The sequence below is a fragment of the Oncorhynchus kisutch genome, linkage group LG18 (assembly GCF_002021735.2).
Source record: "Oncorhynchus kisutch isolate 150728-3 linkage group LG18, Okis_V2, whole genome shotgun sequence".
NCBI lineage: Eukaryota > Metazoa > Chordata > Actinopteri > Salmoniformes > Salmonidae > Oncorhynchus > Oncorhynchus kisutch.
The window spans coordinates 28122882-28145123 of NC_034191.2; the positions used below are offsets into that span (position 1 = coordinate 28122882).

Here is a 22242-nt window from a genome sequence, read left to right on the forward strand (position 1 = left end):
TAGCCTCATTTCACTGCCAAAAATCAAATGAAACCATCTAGTGTTCAGCGATATAACAACACAATGTCAAATACAGGTAGTCGACTCAAATAATTAACATCCAATCACATTAACCGTTACTCTCTCGCGGGAATTCCACTAACGGTCAGTATGTAGCCAAACGTAGCTGCTGCTCTTTCCGTTTGCTCAAAAATGGATAAATGGTTCAACAAGTAAGACACATAACAGCTGTACTGGTAGTACTGCTAAAACCAGCAGTCCAGCACCAGCACCTGTCGATGACAAGTTTTTCTGCTTCCACGAGCACATCCAATGCTAGCATCAGTAATTCTACATTTGTTGTTAACCCAGCTACCATGGACACTGACAGTTGTGAATCTGATGCGGCCGAAGAGCTACTGCCCCCTTACCTGGGAAAGCACCTTACAGACAGGGACGATGGACCATCGAAGAGGCGCTGAGAACTACATCGATTTGGGGTTCACTTATATTGGGAGCAGTGCCTTTCCTCAGCCAGTGTGTTATAGGTGCAAAGGTACTCTCACAACTCGATGAAACCTTCACTCTTGCGCAGACATTTAAAAACGAAACATGCCAATTTGAAAAAATAAGCAATAATTAAGACAATTTCGAATAGTAAGACATGTATTAAAGCAAAATATACCATTAATAGGAAGGGTCTAGAAGCAACTTATATGGTGAGCTACCGAGTGGCTAGGACAGGCAAGCCCCATACTATTGTGGAGGACTTAATTCTTCCTGCTACCGCGGATATGGCTGGGACAGTGCTGGGGGAAAAGGCCCAAAAACTATACAGACAATATCTTCATCAAACAACAATGTTTCACGATGCATCAGTGACATGGCAGGAGATGTTTTGAAACAATTACTGCTTTGCATACAAGCCAGTGAATTCTATGCATTACAGCTGGATGAGTCAACAGACGTGGTGAGCCAGGCACAGCTCCTGGTATATGTCTGTTACGTTCATGCAGGGTCAATTAAGGAAGCCATCCTCTTCTGGAAACCAGGGAAACAGGAGAGGATATTTTGAAAGTACTGGACAGCTTTGTGACATCAAATGGACTTTGGTGGTCAAGATGTGTTGGTATCTGTACTGATGGTGCAAAAGCCATGACAGGGAGACATAGTGGAGTGGTAACACGTGTGCAAGCAGTTGCTCCCGACGCCACTTGGGTACCCTGCAGCATCCACTAAGAGGCTCTTGCTGCCAAGGGAATGCCTGACAGCTATAAAGACGTTTTGTACACTACAGTGAAAATGGTTAACTTTGTTAAAGCAAGGCCCCTGAACAATCGTGTATTTTCTGCATTATGCAATGATATTGGCAGCGACCATGTAACGCTTTTACAACATACAGTTCTGGTTATAAAGAGGCAAAGAATTGACACTTTTTTTTTTTAATTGGGAGATGAGCTTAAAGTTTTCTTTACTGACCATAATTTTCACTTGTCTGACCGTTTGCATGATGACGAGTTTCTCACACGACTGGCCTGTCTGGGTGATGTTTTTTCTCGCCTGAATGATCTGAATCTAGGATTACAGGGACTCTCCTCAACTATATTCAATGTGTGGGACAAAAGTGAGGCTATGATTAAGAAGTTGAAGCTCTTCTCTGTCTGCATTAACAAGGACAACACACAGGTCTTTCCATCATCGTATGATTTTTTGTGTGCAAATGAGCTCAAGCTTACGGACAATGTCAAATGTAATATAGCAAAGCACCTGAGTGAGCTGGGTGCGCAGTTACGCAGGTACTTTCCCGAAACGGACGACACAAACACCTGGATTCGTTATCCCTTTCATGCCCTGCCTCCAGTCCACTTACAGATATCTGAACAAGAGAGCCTCATTGAAATTGCAACAAGCGGTTCTCTGAAAATTTTATTTAATCAGAAGCCACTGCCAGATTTATGGATAGGTCTGTGCTCAGAGTATACTGCCTTGGCAAATCGCGCTGTTATGACACTGATAACCTTTGCAACCATGTACCTACAGTGGGGAGAACAAGTATTTGATACACTGTCGATTTTGCAGGTTTTCCTACTTACAATGCATGTAGAGGTCTGTATTTTTTATCATAGGGACACTTCAACTGTGAGAGACGGAATCTAAAACAAAAATCCAGAAAATCACATTGTATGATTTTTAAGTAATTCATTAGCATTTTATTGCATGACATAAGTATTTGATACATCAGAAAAGCAGAACTTAATATTTGGTACAGAAACCTTTGTTTGCATTACAGAGATCATAGGTTTCCTGTAGTTCTTGACCAGGTTTGCACACACTACAGCAGGGATTTTGGCCCATTCCTCCATACAGACTTTCTCCAGATCCTTCAGGTTTCGGGGCTGTCGCTGGGCAATACGGTCTTTCATGAAAACTAATTACAGGCACAGACTGTGTGTGGAAAATTATTTAAGACTGAGACTCTCTCCAATTCAACCCAACACTGCAGAGTTATGTGCATCCTTTCAAACACACCTTTCTCATTAACCTGTGGGGAGTTATTCACAATTGTTGATGAACAAATAAGGTTTTATATGTAAGATGGCTAAATAATGAGCTAAATTATTGATTATTATTATATTATTATTTGTTCCCTGGTCCTATAAGAGCTCTACGTCACTTCCCACGAGCTGGGTTGTGACAAAAACTCACACTCATTCTTATGTTTAATAAATGTATCATATAGTGTGTGTGTTGCAGGCTTACAATGATGGGTACGCAGCTGGAGGTTGAATGTTTGAAGGGGTTCGGGACTATAAAAAGTTTGGGAACAACTGCTCTAGAACACGGCTTTAGCGAAAAAATACTTTATTTTCAAACAATGTTGATGTTTGCAGAGGAAGGAAAGAGCTCCATCATGTGGTGCAGTTGCAGAATTGACAAAAGACTGTGAACTTTGTCCAGCAGTTGATTGGAAATCATGTTTAACAATGCTAGTTGAGATTGCCAGTGTACAGCTAAGTCAGAGCTAGGGAGTGACAAAGGATGTCATCAGATAGGAAGTCTCGCTCTGGCAGCTGGCAGCTAGAATACCACCTTGTTCTCACTTGACCATGCAGACTTTTCTGAGCGACAGTCTTTAGAAATGGATTCTAATGGGATTGTAGAGAGCAGGATGAATGGGAATGAATTGACAATATGTGGGAGCTGTTTGAGATGTATTCGCAGGTTGATTCCTGTTGAATTCAAAAAAGAAATTCTTGAATTATCAACAATGGCTGGGCCTGTGGTAAGAAACATATTTTTTACATTTTGCCCACAATTAGGTCAAAGTTATTACATTATTATTGTTATTTGGCAGTGATGCTTGCATATTATTGAATTCACTTAAATGCCACTGGCACACTGGATAATTATAGGTTACTGGTATCTGGCATACTATATAGGTCTGTTTAACCTGAATCCTCGATTCATCTGTCACCTGGTCTGTTTAACCGGAATCATCGATTCATCTATCACCTAGTCTGTTTAACCTGAATCATCGATTCATCTATCACCTAGTCTGTTTAACCTGAATCATCGATTCATCTATCACCTGGTCTGTGAATCATCGAATCATCCATCACCTGGTCTGTTTAACCTGAATCATTGATTCATCTATCACCTGGTCTGTGAATCATCGAATCATCTATCGCCTCATCTGTTTAACCTGAATCATCGAATCATCTATCACCTGGTCTGTGAATCATCGAATCATCTATCGCCTGGTCTGTTTAACCTGAATCATCGAATCATCTATCACCTGGTCTGTTTAACCTGAATCATCGAATCATCTATCACCTGGTCTGTTTAACCTGAATCATTGATTCATATATAACCTGGTCTGTTTAACCTGAATCACTTGGAATTACCTCAAACCGTAGATTGTTTAACACTTCATAGTGTTAGGCCTATTCACTCCACATATGCCTGATAGTATGTACAACGACATCAACGGATTTATCAAATGTTGTGGATGTATTCTATTCTTACCAGGTTATGGCTCAGCTCATGGTATTTTTAGTGAGTTTCGTCAGTACAATTTTCTGCGGCCATTTGGGGAAGACAGAACTGGCAGGGGTCACTCTCGCCATAGCTGTAAGTATTGATTGATTTATGAGTTTATATCACTTTTTTATTACAACAATTCTGGATAATATTATCCCGGGTACTTGTCTGTTTGTGCCATCATGTGACTTTTGCCACTCCTTGTCATGCCAAACATGATGGCACAAACAGACTGGTACCTGGCTGTGGTAATATTGAAATTACAGTACACCATGATATTGACATTTTCAACAAATTCTCAAAATCTCTATTCTGGTCTTCCAGGTGATTAATGTTACAGGTGTCTCCATTGGGTATGGTTTATCATCAGCGTGTGACACACTCATATCTCAGGTAGGAATGAAACCTGGTCTGTTTCCTCCTCCTAACACAGAGCACTGTCTCCAAAATGTTATCCAAGGTGCCTTCACCCTAGCTCTGGTCCAGGGGGTCACACGCAGCTTGCTGGGGCTCAGCTTCAGCAAGGAGCATTTAACACCCCGGACCAGAGCTACATTATCCTGCCGTGCCACTCAAAGGTGAACTTGATTATGGTTCCTTGCAGACTTTTGGGAGCCGTAACCTCCTGAAAGTTGGGGTCATTGTACAGAGAGCCATCCTCATTCAACTTCTGGCCTGTTTCCCATGCTGGGCTGTTCTCATCAACACAGAACCAATCCTCCTGGCTGTCAAACAGAGCCCAGAGGTCGCCAGGTAGATCAGACCCCTCCAGTCACTGCAAACAGTTACCCCAGATCTAACAGATGTCTAAAATTGCACCCTATTCCCTATATAGTGCACTACTTTTGACCAGGGCCCATAGGGAATAGGATTCCATTTGGGACGCAGACTAGATCTCTGAATTTGGCTGTTTTCTCTCATTCACAAAGTGACATGTAGAGATTGGTTTGTAGAATGTGATTATTGTTTTGGATCATTCTGACAGAGCTCTCATATTTCACTTTAGGCTGTCTCAGGTGTATGTGAAGATTTTTATGCCAGCACTCCCAGTGAGTATACCTATCTATCTACCCAGACACACTTGCACACAATCAATTAAGAAAATAGTTAATTTCCCATGTCAATAACTTACTAAAACATGTTTATCATTTATTTTTTAACAGGCCACATTTATTTATCAGCTGGAGGCCAGATATCTACAGAATCAGGTTAGAGCTAACCTAGACCTCAGGTCAGTCACCCTGCAAAGAGAATTATAACCTGACCATTTGATCTGAAAGATACTTTATTGTCCTTCAGGGAATCATATGGCCGCAGGTCATCACAGGTGTGGTGGCCAACGTACTGAATGCCCTCATCAACTACATCTTCCTCTATGTTCTGGACCTGGGTGTAGCGTGAGTGTCATCCCCAGAGAGGGAATCCTCTGTCACCATCATTACCATTGAGGGCTATAGAATGGGATGGTAATTGTTAGCACTGAGGGCTATAGGATGTAATGTATGTTGTGGATTGTTTTCTGTTGACAGTGGGTCTGCGTGGGCCAACACCATCTCTCAGTTCTCTCTGGCTGCTATACTTTATGCCTACATCCTGTGGAAGGAACTACACAAGGCCACCTGGGCAGGTGAGACATGATTACACTAAAGTAGAGATTATACCACCAAATCCACAAACTCTTTGAACTCTCTGAACTCCCAGTCTGTGACTTGAATGGATCACATACAAAGGGATGCATAATAAAACATTTATTAGTATGCATTTATTGAGGGGAACAGCAGTGCCATGTCAAACCAAGTGCTCTGTTTGTGGCTTCCTAATGTATTAACACAGCATGGTTTTGGTTTAGACCCAAACACCTTCTGTGAGAACATTAGCATGAACCTTTCAGGGACGGTCCCAGTGTCCGAGCCTTGTGTTCCCCTGTAGGTTGGTCTTGGGAGTGCTTGGAAGACTGGGGCACCTACATCCACCTGGCTATTCCTAGCATGATCATGCTGTGTGTGGAGTGGTGGACTTATGAGATTGGAGGCTTTCTAGCAGGTATGATAACAGATAGATATTTGGGTTGTTTTGATGTCTGTGAATGCCATTGATCTATTTTTTAAAAGTGAAATGTTGCTCTATATTTGACTATTTTCTTGTGGATACTTCTACACATTACAAACTGTTTAGATACTACAGTGTTTCTACTTTCGTTTGATATCCTGTCTCACTACCTCTCAATGGCAGGTCTGATAAGTGAGGTGGAGCTTGGAGCACAATCAGTCGTCTTCGAACTGGCAAGCATTTGCTACATGGTAAATATATAGTTGAGATTTACTTGAACTTTTCGGCAAATGTTCATCCATCATACTATATATTCACACCACGCACATAGGAAGTGAATGAATAGGTTGCAGTCCCAGAGATTGATCATGGTGTGTGTGTGTGTGTGTGTGTGTGTGTGTGTGTGTGTGTTGTCAGTTCCCTCTAGGGTTCAGTGTGGCAGGCAGTGTGAGGGTGGGCAGTGCACTGGGGGCTGGAGATACAGAGCAGGCCAAGCTGTCTGCCAAGCTGGCCATGTTCTGTGCTGGTACATGTGCCTGCCAAACACCCCAAATGATATTTCAAAGCTTGACAACAGCAAATGAAGCATTTATACAATAATTAAAGGATTCAAAGTTTTACTGGAGATATGTGTTCCGTCTGTGCATGACCTGTTGTCTCTGTCCAGGGTCCGTTTCTGTGTGCTTGTCGGTTCTTGTTGGGATACTGAAGGACAAAATCTCCTACGTCTTTACATATGATGAGTGAGTAATGTAGTCTATGGTAATTTACAACTCCAGTGGCTTTGGGATCTGTTGATCGTCACCATGGCTAAGCAGTTTGTTGTGTTTTACTACATCACTGGTGTGTTTTATTGTATCGTTATCACCAGACCTGTGTATGAGAGTGAACATTAATAACCTTTCTCTATGACATAACTAAGTCACTCACTGTAATACAGACTGTCTTGAACTTTGCTTACATATTCCTTTACACTTTAACTAGGGTGAGGTGTCTCTGTCATTGATTCTACATAACTGAATGTATTTATTCACCCTGAATTTCTACCAACAGGCAGATCAGAGAGAGGGTTGCTCAAGTTATGGCTTTCTACGCCCCTTTTCTTCTGTTATATGCAATATCGGTAAGGAGTCAATGCTTCTACTGTATCACAACTTATAGCTCCCTTTACTCATCACAATATGGATCCACTTTTTATAATATCAAAGGTATTTATGTATCTAAATGTAACTGCCAAAATAAAGGAAACACCAACATAAAGTGTCTTAATAGGATGTTGGGCCACCACGAGCCAGAACAGTTTCAATGCACCTTGGCATAATTTCTAGAAGTGGAGGGAGTCACTGAGATCTCTTCTTCTAGCCATGGTAGCGAAAATAATGGGCAGTATTATACATGACTCTAAGCATGATGGGATGTTAATTGCTTCATTAACTCAGGAACCACACCTGTGTGGAAGCACCTGCTTTCAATATTTTTTAAAACCTTTACCTTAATCTCCCAATATACTTTGCATCCCTCATTTACTCAAGGGTTTCCTTTATTTTGGAAGTTACCTGTCTATACAGTACCTCCATAAAGGATTCATAACCTTTGACTCATTCCATATTTTGTGTTACAGCCTGAATTCAAAATGGATGAAATATATGTTTTTTTCTCACCTATCTACACACAATACCCCATAATGACAAAGTGAAAACTTGTTTTTAGAAATATTTCCAAATGTATTGAAAATGAAATGCAGAAATGCCTTATTTACATAAGTATTCACACCCCTGAATTGTAATATTTTGTAGAAGCACCTTTGGCAGCGATTATAGCTGTGAGTCTTTCTGGGTCTCTAAGAGCTTTCCACACCTGGATTGTGCAACATTTGCCCATTACAATTTTCTAAATTCTCCAAGCCCTGTCAAATTGGTTGTTGATCATTGCTGGACAAACATTTTCAGGTCTTAGATTTTCAAGTAAATTTAAGCCGAAACTGTCACGCCTGCTCCCTGCATTGCGCACTCCTGCCACCATCATTATGCACACCTGCTCCCCTCGTCACTCACATCAGCGATTCATTACACTCACCTGGACTCACTCACCTGTGTTTATTTCCTCCTCTATATCTGTCTGTTCTCTAGGTTGTCCCCCGCATCAGCATTAATTGTCATATATCTTTGTCTTATCTGGTTCTGACACTGTTCCTGCCCTGTTCCATGTTTGTGCTAAATGAAATGTCAACTCTCTACCTGCTTTTTATATCCAGCATTTGTCCTTACCACATGAACATTCACTGTCTTCTTGATAAGCAACTCCAGTGTAGATTTGGCCTTGTGTTTTAGGTTATTGTCCTGCTGAAAGGTAAATTCCTCTCCCAGTGTCTGGTGGAAAGCAGACTGAACCAGGTTTTTCTCTAGGATTTTGCCTGTGCTATGCTCCATTCCATTTATTTTTTATCCTGAACTCCCAGTCCTTTAACAATTCCAAGCATACCCATAGCATGATGCAGCCACCATTATCCTTGAAAATATGGACAGGGTTAGTCAGTAATGTGTTGTATTGGATTTGCCCTAAACATAATAGTTTGTATTCAGGACAAAAAGTTAATTGCTTTGCCACATTTTTTTGTAGTATTACTTTAGTGCCTTGTTGCAAACAGGATGCATGAGTATTTGTATTCTGTACAGGCTTCCAGCTTTTTACTCTTGTCAATTAGGTTTTCTCCTATCATAGCCAGTAAACAATGTAACTGTTTAAAAGTCACCATTGGCGTCATGGTGAAATCCCTGAGCATTTTTTCCCCCTCTACGGCATCTTAGTTAGGGATGACGCCTGTATTCTTGTAGCGACTGGGTGTATTGATACACCATCCAAAGTTTAATTGAAAACTTCACCATTCTTTTTTATTTTTACCCATCTATCAATCAGTGCCCTTCTTTGCGAGGCATTGGAAAAACTCCCTGGTCTTTGTTGTTGAATCTATGTTTGCAATTTACTGCTCGACTGAGGGACCTTACAGATAATTGTATGTGTAGCGTACAGAGATGAGGTAGTCATTCAAAAATCATGTCTAACATTATTATTGCACACAGAGTCCATGAAACTTATGTGAATTGTTAAGCACATTTTTACTCCTGAACTTATTTAAGCTTGCCATAACAAAGAGGTTAAATACTCTACTCAAGACATTTCAGCTTTTCATTTTTTATTTATTAATAAAAAATAAATAAAAATAAAACATAATTCCACTTTGACATTATGGCGTATTGTGTGCAGGCCAGTGACAAAACAACTCAATTTAATACATTTTAAATTCAGCCAGTAACACAACAACCATTTGGAAAAGTAAAGGGCTGTGAATCCTTTCTGAAGGCACTGCACACATGTTTGTAGTGGAACAGTAACCATGTCTGGTACTCCTGTTTCCTCAGGCTGCCTCAGGTAGTATTATAAGGGGGGCAGGGAAGCAGAAGGTTGGGGCGATATGCAACATCCTGGGTTACTATGGGGTTGGCTTTCCTATTGGAGTGTCCCTGATGTTTGCTGCCAAGCTTGGAATCATGGGTAAGAACATCTATAACGTATTCTGAATTTTGTCCTATGAGTTTATGGGGTAATACAGTATCACATTTATTTTTTAGTCTTTTGATTGCTCCAATATTGCACCTGGGCACCTGACTGTTTCGTATTTTAACAACATCACATTGTTGGTTTGTGTAGCAAGGTGACAAGTTGGCTTAAGAGAAGACAAACTGCCGCCAATCTCCCTACAGCCTCTTTCAGTTGTCTTCTCTTCTTTGACTGTTATGTGTCCTCTCCTCTCCCAGGCCTGTGGACCGGTCTGTTTACCTGTGTGTTCCTACAGTCCTCCTTCCTCATCGTCTATCTATCCAGAATGAACTGGAAGAAAGCCACTGTAGAGGTGAACACAGGCATAACAAGTCTTTATTTAATTTAATGTAAATGCCTTGAAGGGGGATCTTAATGATGTGTTGGGTTGTTTGCAGGCCCAGATCAGAGCTGGGGTACAGGGGAACTCTACAGACATGGGTAAGAAAGTCTACATCAATCATTGACCCTTCACTTTACTGTTCATCATAACTCTCTCTATGGCTTTACAAAGGTATCATTTTATTCTTGGTTATGTAAGAAAGAATGCTCTGTCTAATAGGTGTGTTTATGTGTGACAGATATGGCCCCAGAGTCCCATTCAAATGATTCAGCTCCATGTGAGGGCCACAAAGACAGAAATGCCCTGGCTGAAGATGGGGCTGAGGCTGGGGACAGGGTGGCCCTCAACAAGGTGGGGGCACTGCTGGCCCACAGGGCCCTAATAATGCAGAGGGCCCTGGCTCTGTGTGTCATGCTCTTCATCCTAGCCCTGGGAATCATCATCAACCTACTGCTCACCAACCTCACTTGATGAACACAGAGTGAGTTCCAGAGAAAATGTTCCAGTTTCAAAATGAATGGGTTCCAGAGATAGCTCCACTCAGTGAGAGTGGTCAGAGGACCACCTAAGCAAAGAAGCAGAGACGATAGGAGTGAAGAGGAGCTGGCCAAACTACAGTATGGTGCCAAACTTCCAGTACTGTTGGTCTGTGAGGAGCCAAGGGGTTACTTATTCTGGACCTTTCATTAATCATCTGAATGAAACTGTATCACACTGTGAGCTGATTACACAAACCAATCAAACCTAATGTTTTCTCATGGTAATATGATATATTGTAAACTAAAAAGTAAAGACAGACTCACACTGTACCATCCTAAATGTTTGTATTGCATTCTATTAATTCATTCCAAAACCAGTGGCGTCATGCCCATAGGGGGCACGTGCCCCCTCAGATTTGTCCAATTTTTACAGTATTTTTACAGCACACTGACTGGACCAGGCAAAGAGAACACCCCAAACCCCCCTTTAGTCTTTCTAGTAAGTGGTTCTCTCCAAGGTGCACAGAGCAAAGAAATGCCTATGCAGGAAGCTAGATACTCTACTGCATGCAGTGGAGGAGGAGAGAGAGAGTGACACACACAGCGTTTGATTTGATTTTAGCTGCCGGTGATGTGCAGAAGGGTATAATTGTAAATGAATTTGATCAAGCTGTGTAGCCTATTGATTCCTTCTTGATGAATATATCAAATCAAAAATGCTTTGTTGTTTCTCTGTAATACTAGCCACCTAGCAAGTTTTTGAAATTGGCTTTAGCTAACCAGCTAGATAGATTCCCAACTTCATACTTACACTTTTAGAAAAAAGGATCACAAAAGAGTTCTGAGGTTGTCCCCATAGGATAAACCTTTTTGGTTCCAAGTTGAACCCTTTTTGTAGGACAGAACTCTTTTTGGTTCTATGTAGAACCCTCTACATGGAACCCAAAAGGGTACTACCTGGAACCAAAAAGGATTCTATCTGCAACCAAAAGGGGCTCTTCAAAGGGTTCTCCTAGGGGGACAGCCGACGAGTGTTTCTAACAAACCATGTCAGGCTATCAATCAAGTTAGAGTAGCTTGTCTAATTACTGTATCTTAGCTGGGCATGCCTGCTGCCAAGGTTGCTACACTTTAGAAAAGCAAGTCCTTACTAAATGTACTGAAGGCATAACATTTCTTAAAGAATCAATTTGCATCATTAATTAAAATGACAATTGAACAAGGTAAGAGGTATGCATAGATAACCTACAGAAAAATATACATAATGATTATAGCTCTAGATTGCAGGAAAAATCTGATTCACGTTTAATAATTGGTGTAATAACAGATTCAGTGACACAGCACACTATGACTGTCTTGCTACAGGGTCTGTTCTGGGTCGCCCAGGTATTACTCCTAGATGAGAACTGTTGATGGGGTGAGTTCAGGGGGGTAGGTAGTGGTAAAGGTAGTGTTGCTCCAGTCTACACTCAGATGGCGCCATGAGCTGATTGGTAGAGGCAGTAGAAGATGTACACTTGTCCCCACAGCTAGGATGACAATGGCAGCCAGTACGGTGAAACCTCTCCTCAGGACCAGCTGGGTGGTGGAGAGCAGGGCTCTGGGGCTCCCATCCTCCTTCTGCACCTCTGGGGTCAAATTGCTTCCCCTGAGGTCCCCCTGGACCTCAGCACTCACTGACATGTATCCATTCACTGTCTGGGTGTGGAAGAAGGCACAATCTGTGTTAGAACAATGTTATTTGCGAGAGTATAGTATAAATAACATAAAAAATAGGACTGAGCAACATTTTCCACTCACCCTGCCATTGTTCTCTGTGTGGTCAGGTGCAACTATACTCCTCATTGACACCATATGTCCAGCCTTTCCAGCTCGTTTCACAGCCTGTCACAAACAGTTCAACTCCATGATGCTGACAGCAAACATTTTCCTTCACCCACCCCAGACCACTACTATGCTTCACAGAAACCATAAAGATAGAGGTGGCCCCATGCCACTACTATGCTTCACAGTAACCATAAAGATAGAGGCTGCCCCAGGCCACTACTATGCTTCACAGTAACCATAAAGATAGAGGCCGCCCCATGCCACTACTATGCTTCACAGTAACCATAAAGATAGATGCCGCCCCAGGCCACTACTATGCTTCACAGTAACCATAAAGATAGAGGCTGCCCCAGGCCACTACTATGCTTCACAGTAACCATAAAGATAGATGCCGCCCCAGGCCACTACTATGCTTCACAGTAACCATATAGATAGAGGCCGCCCCATGCCACTACTATGCTTCACAGTAACCATAAAGATAGAGGCCGCCCCAAGCCACTACCATGCTTCACAGTAACCATAAAGATAGAGTCCGCCCCAGGCCACTACTATGCTTCACAGTAACCATAAAGATAGAGGCCGCCCCAGGCCACTACTATGCTTCACAGTAACCATAAAGATAGAGGCCGCCCTAGGCCACTACTATGCTTCACAGTAACCATAAAGATAGAGGCCGCCCCAGGCCACTACTATGCTTCACAGTAACCATAAAGATAGAGGCCGCCCCAGGCCACTACTATGCTTCACAGTAACCATAAAGATAGAGGCCGCCCCAGGCCACTACTATGCTTCACAGTAACCATAAAGATAGAGGCCGCCCCAGGCCACTACTATGCTTCACAGTAACCATAAAGATAGAGGCTGCCCTAGGCCACTACTATGCTTCACAGTAACCATAAAGATAGAGGTATGGGCTGTCAGTCTCTCAATTACCTGAGTCCCTGTATGTCCCAGATAGGGAAGTGAAAAGCCACTGGTGACGTACCTTCTCTGTCATTTTCCTCCAGTCGAGCCTGAAGATGACAGTGATGAAGAAGCTGGACTGTAGAATTACACAGATTAACAGGCCTAACCAGAACCCTGTGGAGAGGAGAGGAGAGGAGAGGAGAGGAGAGGAGAGGAGAGGAGAGGAGAGGAGAGGAGAGGAGAGGAGAGGAGAGGAGAGGAGAGGAGAGGAGAGGAGAGGAGAGGAGAGGAGAGGAGAGGAGAGCATTGTGTCATCTTCAATACAGAATAGCTCTGCTATTCATGATTCTTAATTGCTAGTGAGAGCAACTATTTTTCTGAATGTTTTTGTACCACATTTCTGAATTTGATCATAACCATACTTCTGTTGCAAGTATATGGCAAGGCAGTAAGAATGACCAAAGACCTCTGGTCATGAAAAGGATGTCTAAAATTGTGTTTGGTTTTCATAAAATTCAGAACTGAGTACATACCTACAACCCTGAGGCCAGCTGCAAACATCAAAGAGATGCCCAGTGGAAGGCCCACGCAGTAGTAGGTGATGAGATTAGCCATCGCTGCTATCTTCTGTTTGCCCGTGCCCAGGATGATTCCCATACACACACACTGGGACAGACAGACAAATCTCAGATTAGTGGGTGTTAACAGAGAGAGACAAACACTGTTACCAGGTTTCATGGCTTATCACTCATTCAACCAATGTTCCTGGGTCCCGGACAAATACACAGACTATCTCTCTTATTCCACTGTATATTAATGACTTCTTATTGTAGCAGTGTTATTGTATAAAATGTTATTAATTTTTCAATGGTTACAAACCACTTGAGTGCACTTACCACTAGCCCATCAAAGAACTGAAGAACACAGTACACATTGAGAAGTTGAGAGACCAGATCTATGATCTGCCTGAAAAGGAAAGAGAGCATAGTTATTGAGATGGTCAGGTTCCAATTTGGGACTGTCTTGACTTGAATCATTATGTTGAATATATGTGTATATGTATATATGTATGTATATGTACTTACGCATCAGAAGTAAACATGAAGCCGATTACTGTTTTAGTAGAGATCAGCATGATTCCCTGAATTACTGCCATTGAACCTAGAGCATGGGACAGAGGAAAAAGACCAAGCATTACTGCAAAATAACTACTAGTTTGTCAAAGTAATTATTGTCATTTTAGTTCACCATAGATCACCATAGATGGTTTAAACCAGGGCCATATGAGCTGACCTGACAGGGCAAGGGACACCTTGCTGGTGAGGATGGCCCCGGCTGTGTCTCCGGCCCCCAGGGCGTTCCCCACACGAACACATGCTGCAGCCTGGATCCCCAGGGGGAACTTTACCCACACAACACAACACATTAACTAGACACCTCATAAACAGCTTGCTGTCTTATTCTAACCATGCCTCAAACAAAGTTAATGTGTGTTTTCACCTCAAATTTTACTTTGACCTGTAGCCTACAATTTTGGGTTATTCTTCAACTTATTTGGACTGGATAGCCAGGGCATTAGGTTTTGTTTGGTTTCCATGATAGGACTGTTAGGGTGGGTGTGTAAGGAGTTCTGTACACAGTACCATGTAGTTGATGAAAGCCAGCATTATGACCACGTGTTGCGCAGCCAGGTCCACTTCACTCAGCATGCCTGAGAAAGAGAGAAGGAAAGAGAGAGGGGGAAGAATGCAGAGGTGGATGTTAAATAAATATGGTTGTTTTGGCCTTTGGAATGTGACTGTTCATTGGTGTTAACCTTAAGAGCTGAAATGTACCTGCAAGGAACCCCCCAAGCTCATAGATCCACCATTCGAAACACAGCATCAGTGTACTGGGGATGGCTAGTTTCATATAAGAGCCCCACTCCTGCAGCGCTTCTGTAGTCCAGCCTGCAGGGAGAGACAATGGCCTGTTCATCCCAACACAAACCAGTCGATTTCAGTGGGTCACATTCATCAGGCACAATCACAGAGATGTGGACGTTCTATTACCTCCCCATGTTTTCACATGTAGCTTCTTCCAACAAATGTAAGCAAACAAGAAGGAACATATGTAGAGTTGGGAGAGTGTATTAGCTGCTGCCGACCCTCTAGAAAACAAACACACAAACAGAAACACACTCCATGAAATGATAATGAGCATTGCATACTTACACTGGCAGGTACATACTTGATACTCTGACTATGTTACTGACTGTTAAGAATATGGCACTGTTATCAATGTTATTGTGTAAGCACGCCTACATAACTCCCAGGTCCATCCAGTAGAGCAGGATATAGTTTGTCACCACATTGGCGATGTTGGCCGCTGCTGCTGTGTACATCTGAGGTAGTATTATCCCCTGAGCACAGAAACACACTCGTTGATATGATTATAAACATCAGAATCACACCTATGATTGTCTTACTCCTGAACCCAGATGATATACAAGAGACTGGGATGAGGATGCCATCATAGAAATAAGAATGAGTAGAAAGGGCATCTCCATATAAGTCATTGATGGCATAATGGGTGAACTGGCAGCCATTTTGAGTGTACCCATGCCAGGAAGTAAAATCAGGAAGTGTACCCTTCAATCTGTGCTGTGATTTGTTGAGTCAACTCAACTGACATTACAAAAAAACCACGAGCCACATCAGTTAGCATCATTTGAATGAACATGCTACATTACCATGGTAATCCAGCATCACTTGATAGAACATTCCAAAATAACATGAAAATGATTGCATTACAATACTTGGCAGCCATTGCGAGTGTACCTATGAGTTTACCAGTCAATTGCCAGGGTAAGAGCTTCCAAGGCCATTCTATTCATTCTTATTTCTATGGATGCGATGAGGTGTGAGGAACAAAACAAGTCATTTGTAGCCCAGCAGCACGGTCAGTGTACCTGGTTTTGGAGATAAGAAGCCTGAAGTTGATGCAGGAAAATAGCCTGAAATAAAGAGATACAGAGTAAATGACAAAGACAGGGAGGAGAGGATGTTCTATTCATCTAATAAGAATAGGTTAATGGAGCCAGCGAGTTGAAAACAGACTAAATTGAAGCCACTCTAAACAAGTAGGTGTTTGATAAAACAGACAACTCACTGGCACTGCAGGTAGGTAGGCGATGACATACAGCTGTGCTATCCTAAAATACAGAGCATATATTCACTGTTAAATCACACTAAATTACTACACGTGTTTCCATGTATTAACCCTATACACACCACATACTGCTACACTCTATCCATGTACCATTATGTTGTCCATAAAAGTCCCCTATTCAGGCAGCAGTGTCAAAATGTTTATTGCATCTAGAAACTAACAGCAATCTGTTAGCATACAAACAAGCACATATCTTTACCCAGCATCAGAGGCACGGCACCGTGGATCAGCTGTATCTGTGCTTTGCTCTGGTCTGAGTCATACAGTGTGAGTAAGGCCTCATATATTTCCTGACCATGTGACCTGATCAGGAACAACAAGTGTTAAACATATCAAAATATATTTTATATTTGAGATTCTTCAAAGTAGCCACCCTTTGCCTTGATGACTGGGGCTCCTGAGTGGCACAGTGGTCTAAGGCACTGCATCTCAGTGCTAGAGGTGTCACTACAGATCCTGGTTCAATTCCAGGATGTATCACAACTGGCTGTGATTGAGAGTCCCATAGGGTGGCGCCCAGTGTCGTTAGGGTTTGGCCGGGGTAAGCTGTCATTGTAAATAACAATTTGTTCTTAACTGACTTGCCTAGTTAAAAAAAGACAGCTTTGCATTCTCTCAACCAGCTTCATGAGGAATGCTTTTCCAACAGTCTTGAAGGAGTTCTCACATATGCTGAGCACTGCTTTTCCTTCACTCCTCGTTCCAATTCATCCCAAATCTCAATTGGGTTTGAGGTCGGGTGATTGTGGAGGCCAGGTCATCTGATGCAGTACTCCATCACTCTCCTTCTTGGTCAAATAGCCCTTATACAGCCTGGAGGTGTGTTTTGGGGACATTTTCCTATTGAAAAACAAATGTTAGCCCCAATAAGCACAAACAAGATGGGATGGTATATCGCTGCAGAATGCTGTGGTAGCCATGCTGGTTACGTGTGCCTTGAATTCTAAATAAATCACTGACAGTGTCACCAGTAAAGCAACCCCACACCATCACACCTCCATGCTTCACCTACTCTTCACGTACTCTGCTTCTCCCAAATATACAGTGGTTGGAACCAAAAATCTCAAATTTGGACTCAGATTGATCTAATCTCCATTGCTTGTGGTTTTTGGCCCAAGCAAGTCTCTTCTTATTATTGGTGTCCCTTAGAAATGGTTTCTTTGCAGTAAATCGACCATGAAGGCGTGATTCATGCAGTCTCCTCTGAACAGTTCATGTTGAGATGTGTCTGTAACTGGAATTCTGTGAAGAATTCGTTTGGGCTGCAATTTCTGAGGCTGGTAACTTTAATTAACTTGTTCTCTGTAGCAGAGGTAACTCTGGGTCTTCCTTTCCTGTGGGGGTCCTCATGAGAGACAGTTTCATCATAACATTTGATGGGTTTTGTGACTGCAATTGAAGAAACTTTCAAAGTTTTTGAAATTTTCCACATTGACTGACCTTCATGACTGACCATTACTGACCTTCAAATGTATAAACTTTTGACTGGTACTGTACATTACTGCTTTACCCTCTTCATATGTATAGTGTATTCTAGTCAATGCTCATCTTATATAAATACTGCTGTGGACACCTTTTCTATTCATATACTATCAATACTGTCTATACACACCATCATATACATATACAGTATATTTATATTCTGGACTCTGACATTGCTTGTTCTGATATTTTTTAATTCCTTTCTTTTAATTTTGTGGAATTTGTGTGTATTGCTTTATATTGTTAGGTATTACTGCACTGTTGGAGCTAGAACCATAAACATTTTGCTGCACCTGCAATAACATCTGCAAAATACGTGTACGTGACCGAGATGTACGCGATCAATTCTCAGGAAGACTCTTTTCTCTGTATACATCAATGATGTTGCTCTTGCTGCTGGTGAGTCTCTGATCCACCTCTACGCAGACGACACCCTTCTGTATACCTCTGGCCCTTTTTTGGACACTGTGTTAACTAACCTCCAGACGAGCTTCAATGCAATACAACACTCCTTCCGTGGCCAACAACTGCTCTTATGAAAGTAAAACCAAATGCATGTTCTTCAACCGATCGCTACCCGCACCCGCCCGCACGTCCAGCATCACTACTCTGGATGGGTCTGACTTAGAGTATGTGGACAACTACAAATACCTAGGTGTCTGGTTAGACTATAAACTCTCCTTCCAGACTCACATTTAGCATCTCCAATCCAAAATTAAATCTAGAATCGGCTTCCTATTTCGCAACAAAGCATCCTTCACTCAGGCTGTCAAACATAACCTCGTAAAACTGACTATCCTACCGATCCTTGACTTCGGCGATGTAATTTACAAAACAGCCTCCAACACTTTACTCAGAAAATTGGATGCAGTCTATCACAGTGCCATCCTTTTTGTCACCAAAGCCCCATATACCAGCCACCACTGCAACCTGTATGCTCTCGTTGGCTGGCCCTTGCTACATATTCGTCGCCAAACCCACTGGCTCCGGGTCATTTTTTCTCCTTTGCACCCCAGTATCTCTACTTGCACATTCATCTTCTGCACATCTATCACTCCAGTGTTTAATTGCTAAGTTGTAATTATTTCGCCACTATGGCCTATTTATTGCCTTACCTCCCTAATCTTACTACATTTGCACTCACTGTATATAGATTTTTTTATTGTGTTAATGACTGTACGTTTGTTCATTCCCTGTGTAACTCTGTGTTGTTGTTTGTGTCACACTGCTTTGCTTTATCTTGGCCAGGTTGCAGTTGTACATGAAAACTTGTTCTCAAATGGCCTACCTGGTTAAATAAAGGTGAAATAAAAAATAAAAAATAGCATTGACTTGATTTGATTTTTACACCGTACCTGGCCACTTCAGGCTCCTGGCCCAGAGCCAGCAGGATAGACTGGGTGTTGAGGAGCATGGCCCAGCAGGGGAGACAGAAGAGCAGTAGGATCAACACACTCCTCTGGAGAATCACCCCCACACGCTGCAGGTTCTTACCACCAAATGTCTGCTCAGACACAGACACACACACACACACAGACACACAGACCCACAGACACAGACACACACAGACACACAGACACACACACAAACACACAGACACACACACACACACACACACACACACACACACACACACACACACACACACACACACACACACACACACACACACACACACACACACACACACGCAACAGCGTGAATGAGATAAGACATTATCGTTAGGGTCACAGACTCTGACTGTTGCATATATTTCAACAGGAACGTATACTTCAACTACTGTATGTTTCATTTACACGTACATACCTGAGATACCAAAGTGTCACATGCTAAGGCAAGTCCACCTCCTGTTGCTGCAGTCGTAACATTAATAGTCTGAAGAAGATGACCATCAAACACATTTACAGCACACGATTACATAAAGATTTACATTCTTACAGTATGTTAATGTTTTTTTTTAATGATTATTGATTATTCCTATCCCCTTCCTTGTGGTTCTTCAAATGAATACCAGAATCTGTAGGGACCTGAGGTGATGTTGTAATATTTCTTTCCATACTCCCTCCTTTCCTCTCCAACCACATACTAAGGGACATTTTCTTATCTAAGTTGATAGATTCCAGCAGAGTACACAACATAGCCAGAGGATTGACTCACCGCGCAGGCCAGGCCATAGCCAGCTAACATCTCATTCCCCAGGCGACCACAGAACATAGTGATGACAAACGGAAGCAGGTAGTTTAGGATTCGAGATAGCAGCTAGGGGAAGACAACACTCATAAACAATAACAAGCACCCTACTGGGCAAAAACCCAAGAATCTATGTGATGATGTTGAATCAATGTGGAAAACTCATTGGATTTGCTAAAAGTCATCAACGTAAAGACATTTCACCTCACTTTGAACCTAAATCCAATGACACGGTGAAATGTTTTGTTGATTTCACGTTGAATTCACAATAGTTGACAACTCAACCAAATGTAAATCAAAACTAGACGCTGAACTGATGTCTCTGCCCAGTGGGACAGACATTACTTCTAAGTCAATCAAGAGAAATATACTTGAAACAGTAGTTCTGATGGGCTTTAGTGGCCCTCGGAGTGTACTTTGAATAAATCATAGTGCCATTAGTATGCACTGCACAGTACATCCTGTAGCCTAGTATTTCACTCTCACAGAGTAATCTACCTATAACCCTGACAACAGAGCTATCCACTCCAAACAATGCCACACAATAGTTGTGTCCCAATTAGCACCCTATATTCCCTTTATAATGCAATTCCTGGTCAAAAGTAGTGTTCTATATAAGGAGTATATGGTGCCATTTGGGAAACACAATAACACACAACAGGCTCGGTGGGCAGTGCCAGTCCTTACCAAGGGTCCAGTCATCCGGAGAATGTGGTAGAGCTCCTCTCTATGTGCCAGGGGGATTCTGTGCCTTACCCAGCGGCAGCAGAACAGTTTGGCACTAGACTCCTCCATTATAGGTGGACTAGAATTAGAAGTGGGCCCAGACTCTTCCATCCCTGCCTCTGTGTCTGTGTGTGTCCCCTCTCAGTCCTCAATAGTGTTACTGCTGTAACTCCCCTGTCACTGTCAGACAGACAGCTCCTCTGCAGCTGTGTAAGCACTGCTCTGGTCAGCAGGTCACCAATGCAAAGTTTCAACATCCCAAAAGGCTTACATATTAAACACAAGCGTGAAGCATCTCAAGTGCCTTGTCATTGCATAATAGAAGGACTCAGATAAACAGAACAACACATTCAACCCAAAATACAGTACCAGTCAAAAGTTTGGACACTCATTCAAGGGTTTTTCTTTATTTTTTACTATTTTCTACATTGTAGAATAATAGTGAAGACATAAAAACTATGAAATAACACATATGGAATCATGTAGTAACCAAAAAAGTTGTTACTATATTTTAGATTATTTAAAGTAGCCACCATTTGCCTTGATGACAGCTTTGCACACTCTTGGCATTCAACAAGGACCAAGAGACCAATAAATACCAATATTTCTATTGCAGGTCTTTTAACTGAATGACTAATACTTGTTGGGTATTTATGCTTTGTTTGTATCAAATGGATGGGGAGTGCCAACAGAGAGAAACATAATGATTTACATACATGCAATTAACCTTATCGTCATCCTCTTTCCTCAACGCGAAAATAAATGAGATAGGTGATTAAGAGCATACAGTGATTGTTGATAATATTTTTATGACAACAATCTTAGCTTCTGACCAAGCAATCCACCTCAACTGCAAAGTCAAATTCAAACTATTCAACTAGATGTGTGTTTATCATTGTGAAGGATGTAGCATCAAATGTTAAAGTGTCTGACAATCTACCTTGTCAGAGCAGCAAAGATCACCCGGTCAGTACACTGGCATAAAGCAATTGAAGATCCAGCCTGCTTCATTTACCTGGCCATCTGTAACACTGCGACAGCAGACGGTAATGCAAATGGGAAAAATATATTTTATGAATGGAATATATCCTTATATTCTCATAAACACTTTACGGAAACGTGACTGTTGTCTGAAGTTCTTTTATGGAGGAGAATTACAAACCAAAACCAGTAGACACACCCACAAACTATACAGACACCTATCAGGTAGAGAGAACTGATGACAGTGACAGGGAGATGTAGTATCTAACTGCACTCCCACTATCTCAGCACTGGAGGGGGCAACAGGGCTGTAAATACCTGAAAGCTGTCTAAAATCTCAACAGTTATCAAAAGGTTCCAAAAGGGTTCTTCAGCTGTCCCCGATAGGAGAACCCTTTTTGGTTCCAGGTTGAACCATTTTGGGTACCATGT

The 22242-nt window shown here is 42.0% G+C and overlaps 2 protein-coding genes across 2 annotated transcripts; one reads left to right on the plus strand and one right to left on the minus strand.

The window, feature by feature from the left end:
- Positions 1 to 2907: 2907 nt before the first annotated feature.
- Positions 2908 to 11207, plus strand: LOC109909435 (multidrug and toxin extrusion protein 1-like). The gene is made up of 17 exons (XM_020508477.2): positions 2908 to 3262; positions 4009 to 4110; positions 4345 to 4413; positions 4625 to 4773; positions 5027 to 5069; positions 5184 to 5228; positions 5320 to 5417; positions 5550 to 5647; positions 5950 to 6063; positions 6253 to 6320; positions 6487 to 6595; positions 6737 to 6812; positions 7123 to 7192; positions 9489 to 9621; positions 9885 to 9979; positions 10065 to 10107; positions 10248 to 11207. The coding sequence occupies exons 1-17, from the start codon at positions 3119 to 3121 to the stop codon at positions 10478 to 10480; spliced, it is 1689 nt and encodes a 562-aa protein (XP_020364066.1). The 5' UTR covers positions 2908 to 3118; the 3' UTR covers positions 10481 to 11207.
- LOC109909130 (multidrug and toxin extrusion protein 1-like) lies at positions 9985 to 21068 on the minus strand. Its single transcript, XM_020508080.2, has 17 exons — positions 20791 to 21068; positions 20071 to 20172; positions 19720 to 19788; positions 19269 to 19417; positions 16372 to 16414; positions 16172 to 16216; positions 15525 to 15622; positions 15273 to 15370; positions 15057 to 15170; positions 14865 to 14932; positions 14515 to 14623; positions 14307 to 14382; positions 14118 to 14187; positions 13755 to 13887; positions 13301 to 13395; positions 12289 to 12372; positions 9985 to 12186 (listed from the first exon to the last, which is right to left on the minus strand). Exons 1-17 carry the CDS (start codon positions 20938 to 20940, stop codon positions 11884 to 11886), a joined length of 1806 nt encoding a protein of 601 aa, XP_020363669.1. The 5' UTR covers positions 20941 to 21068; the 3' UTR covers positions 9985 to 11883.
- Between the last annotated feature and the right edge of the window lie 1174 nt (positions 21069 to 22242).

Coding starts and splice junctions, on each gene's coding strand:
- LOC109909435 (XM_020508477.2), top strand. CDS start 3,119: ATGGATTCTAATGGGATTGTAGAGAGCAGGATGAATGGGAATGAATTG. Junction 3,263..4,008: donor CAACAATGGCTGGGCCTGTG/GTAAGAAACATA, acceptor TATTCTTACCAG/GTTATGGCTCAGCTCATGGT. Junction 4,774..5,026: donor CAGAGCCCAGAGGTCGCCAG/GTAGATCAGACC, acceptor ATTTCACTTTAG/GCTGTCTCAGGTGTATGTGA.
- LOC109909130 (XM_020508080.2), bottom strand. CDS start 20,940: ATGGAAGAGTCTGGGCCCACTTCTAATTCTAGTCCACCTATAATGGAG. Junction 12,373..13,300: donor GGAGGAAAATGACAGAGAAG/GTACGTCACCAG, acceptor TGTTTGTGACAG/GCTGTGAAACGAGCTGGAAA. Junction 12,187..12,288: donor ACACAGAGAACAATGGCAGG/GTGAGTGGAAAA, acceptor TTCCACACCCAG/ACAGTGAATGGATACATGTC.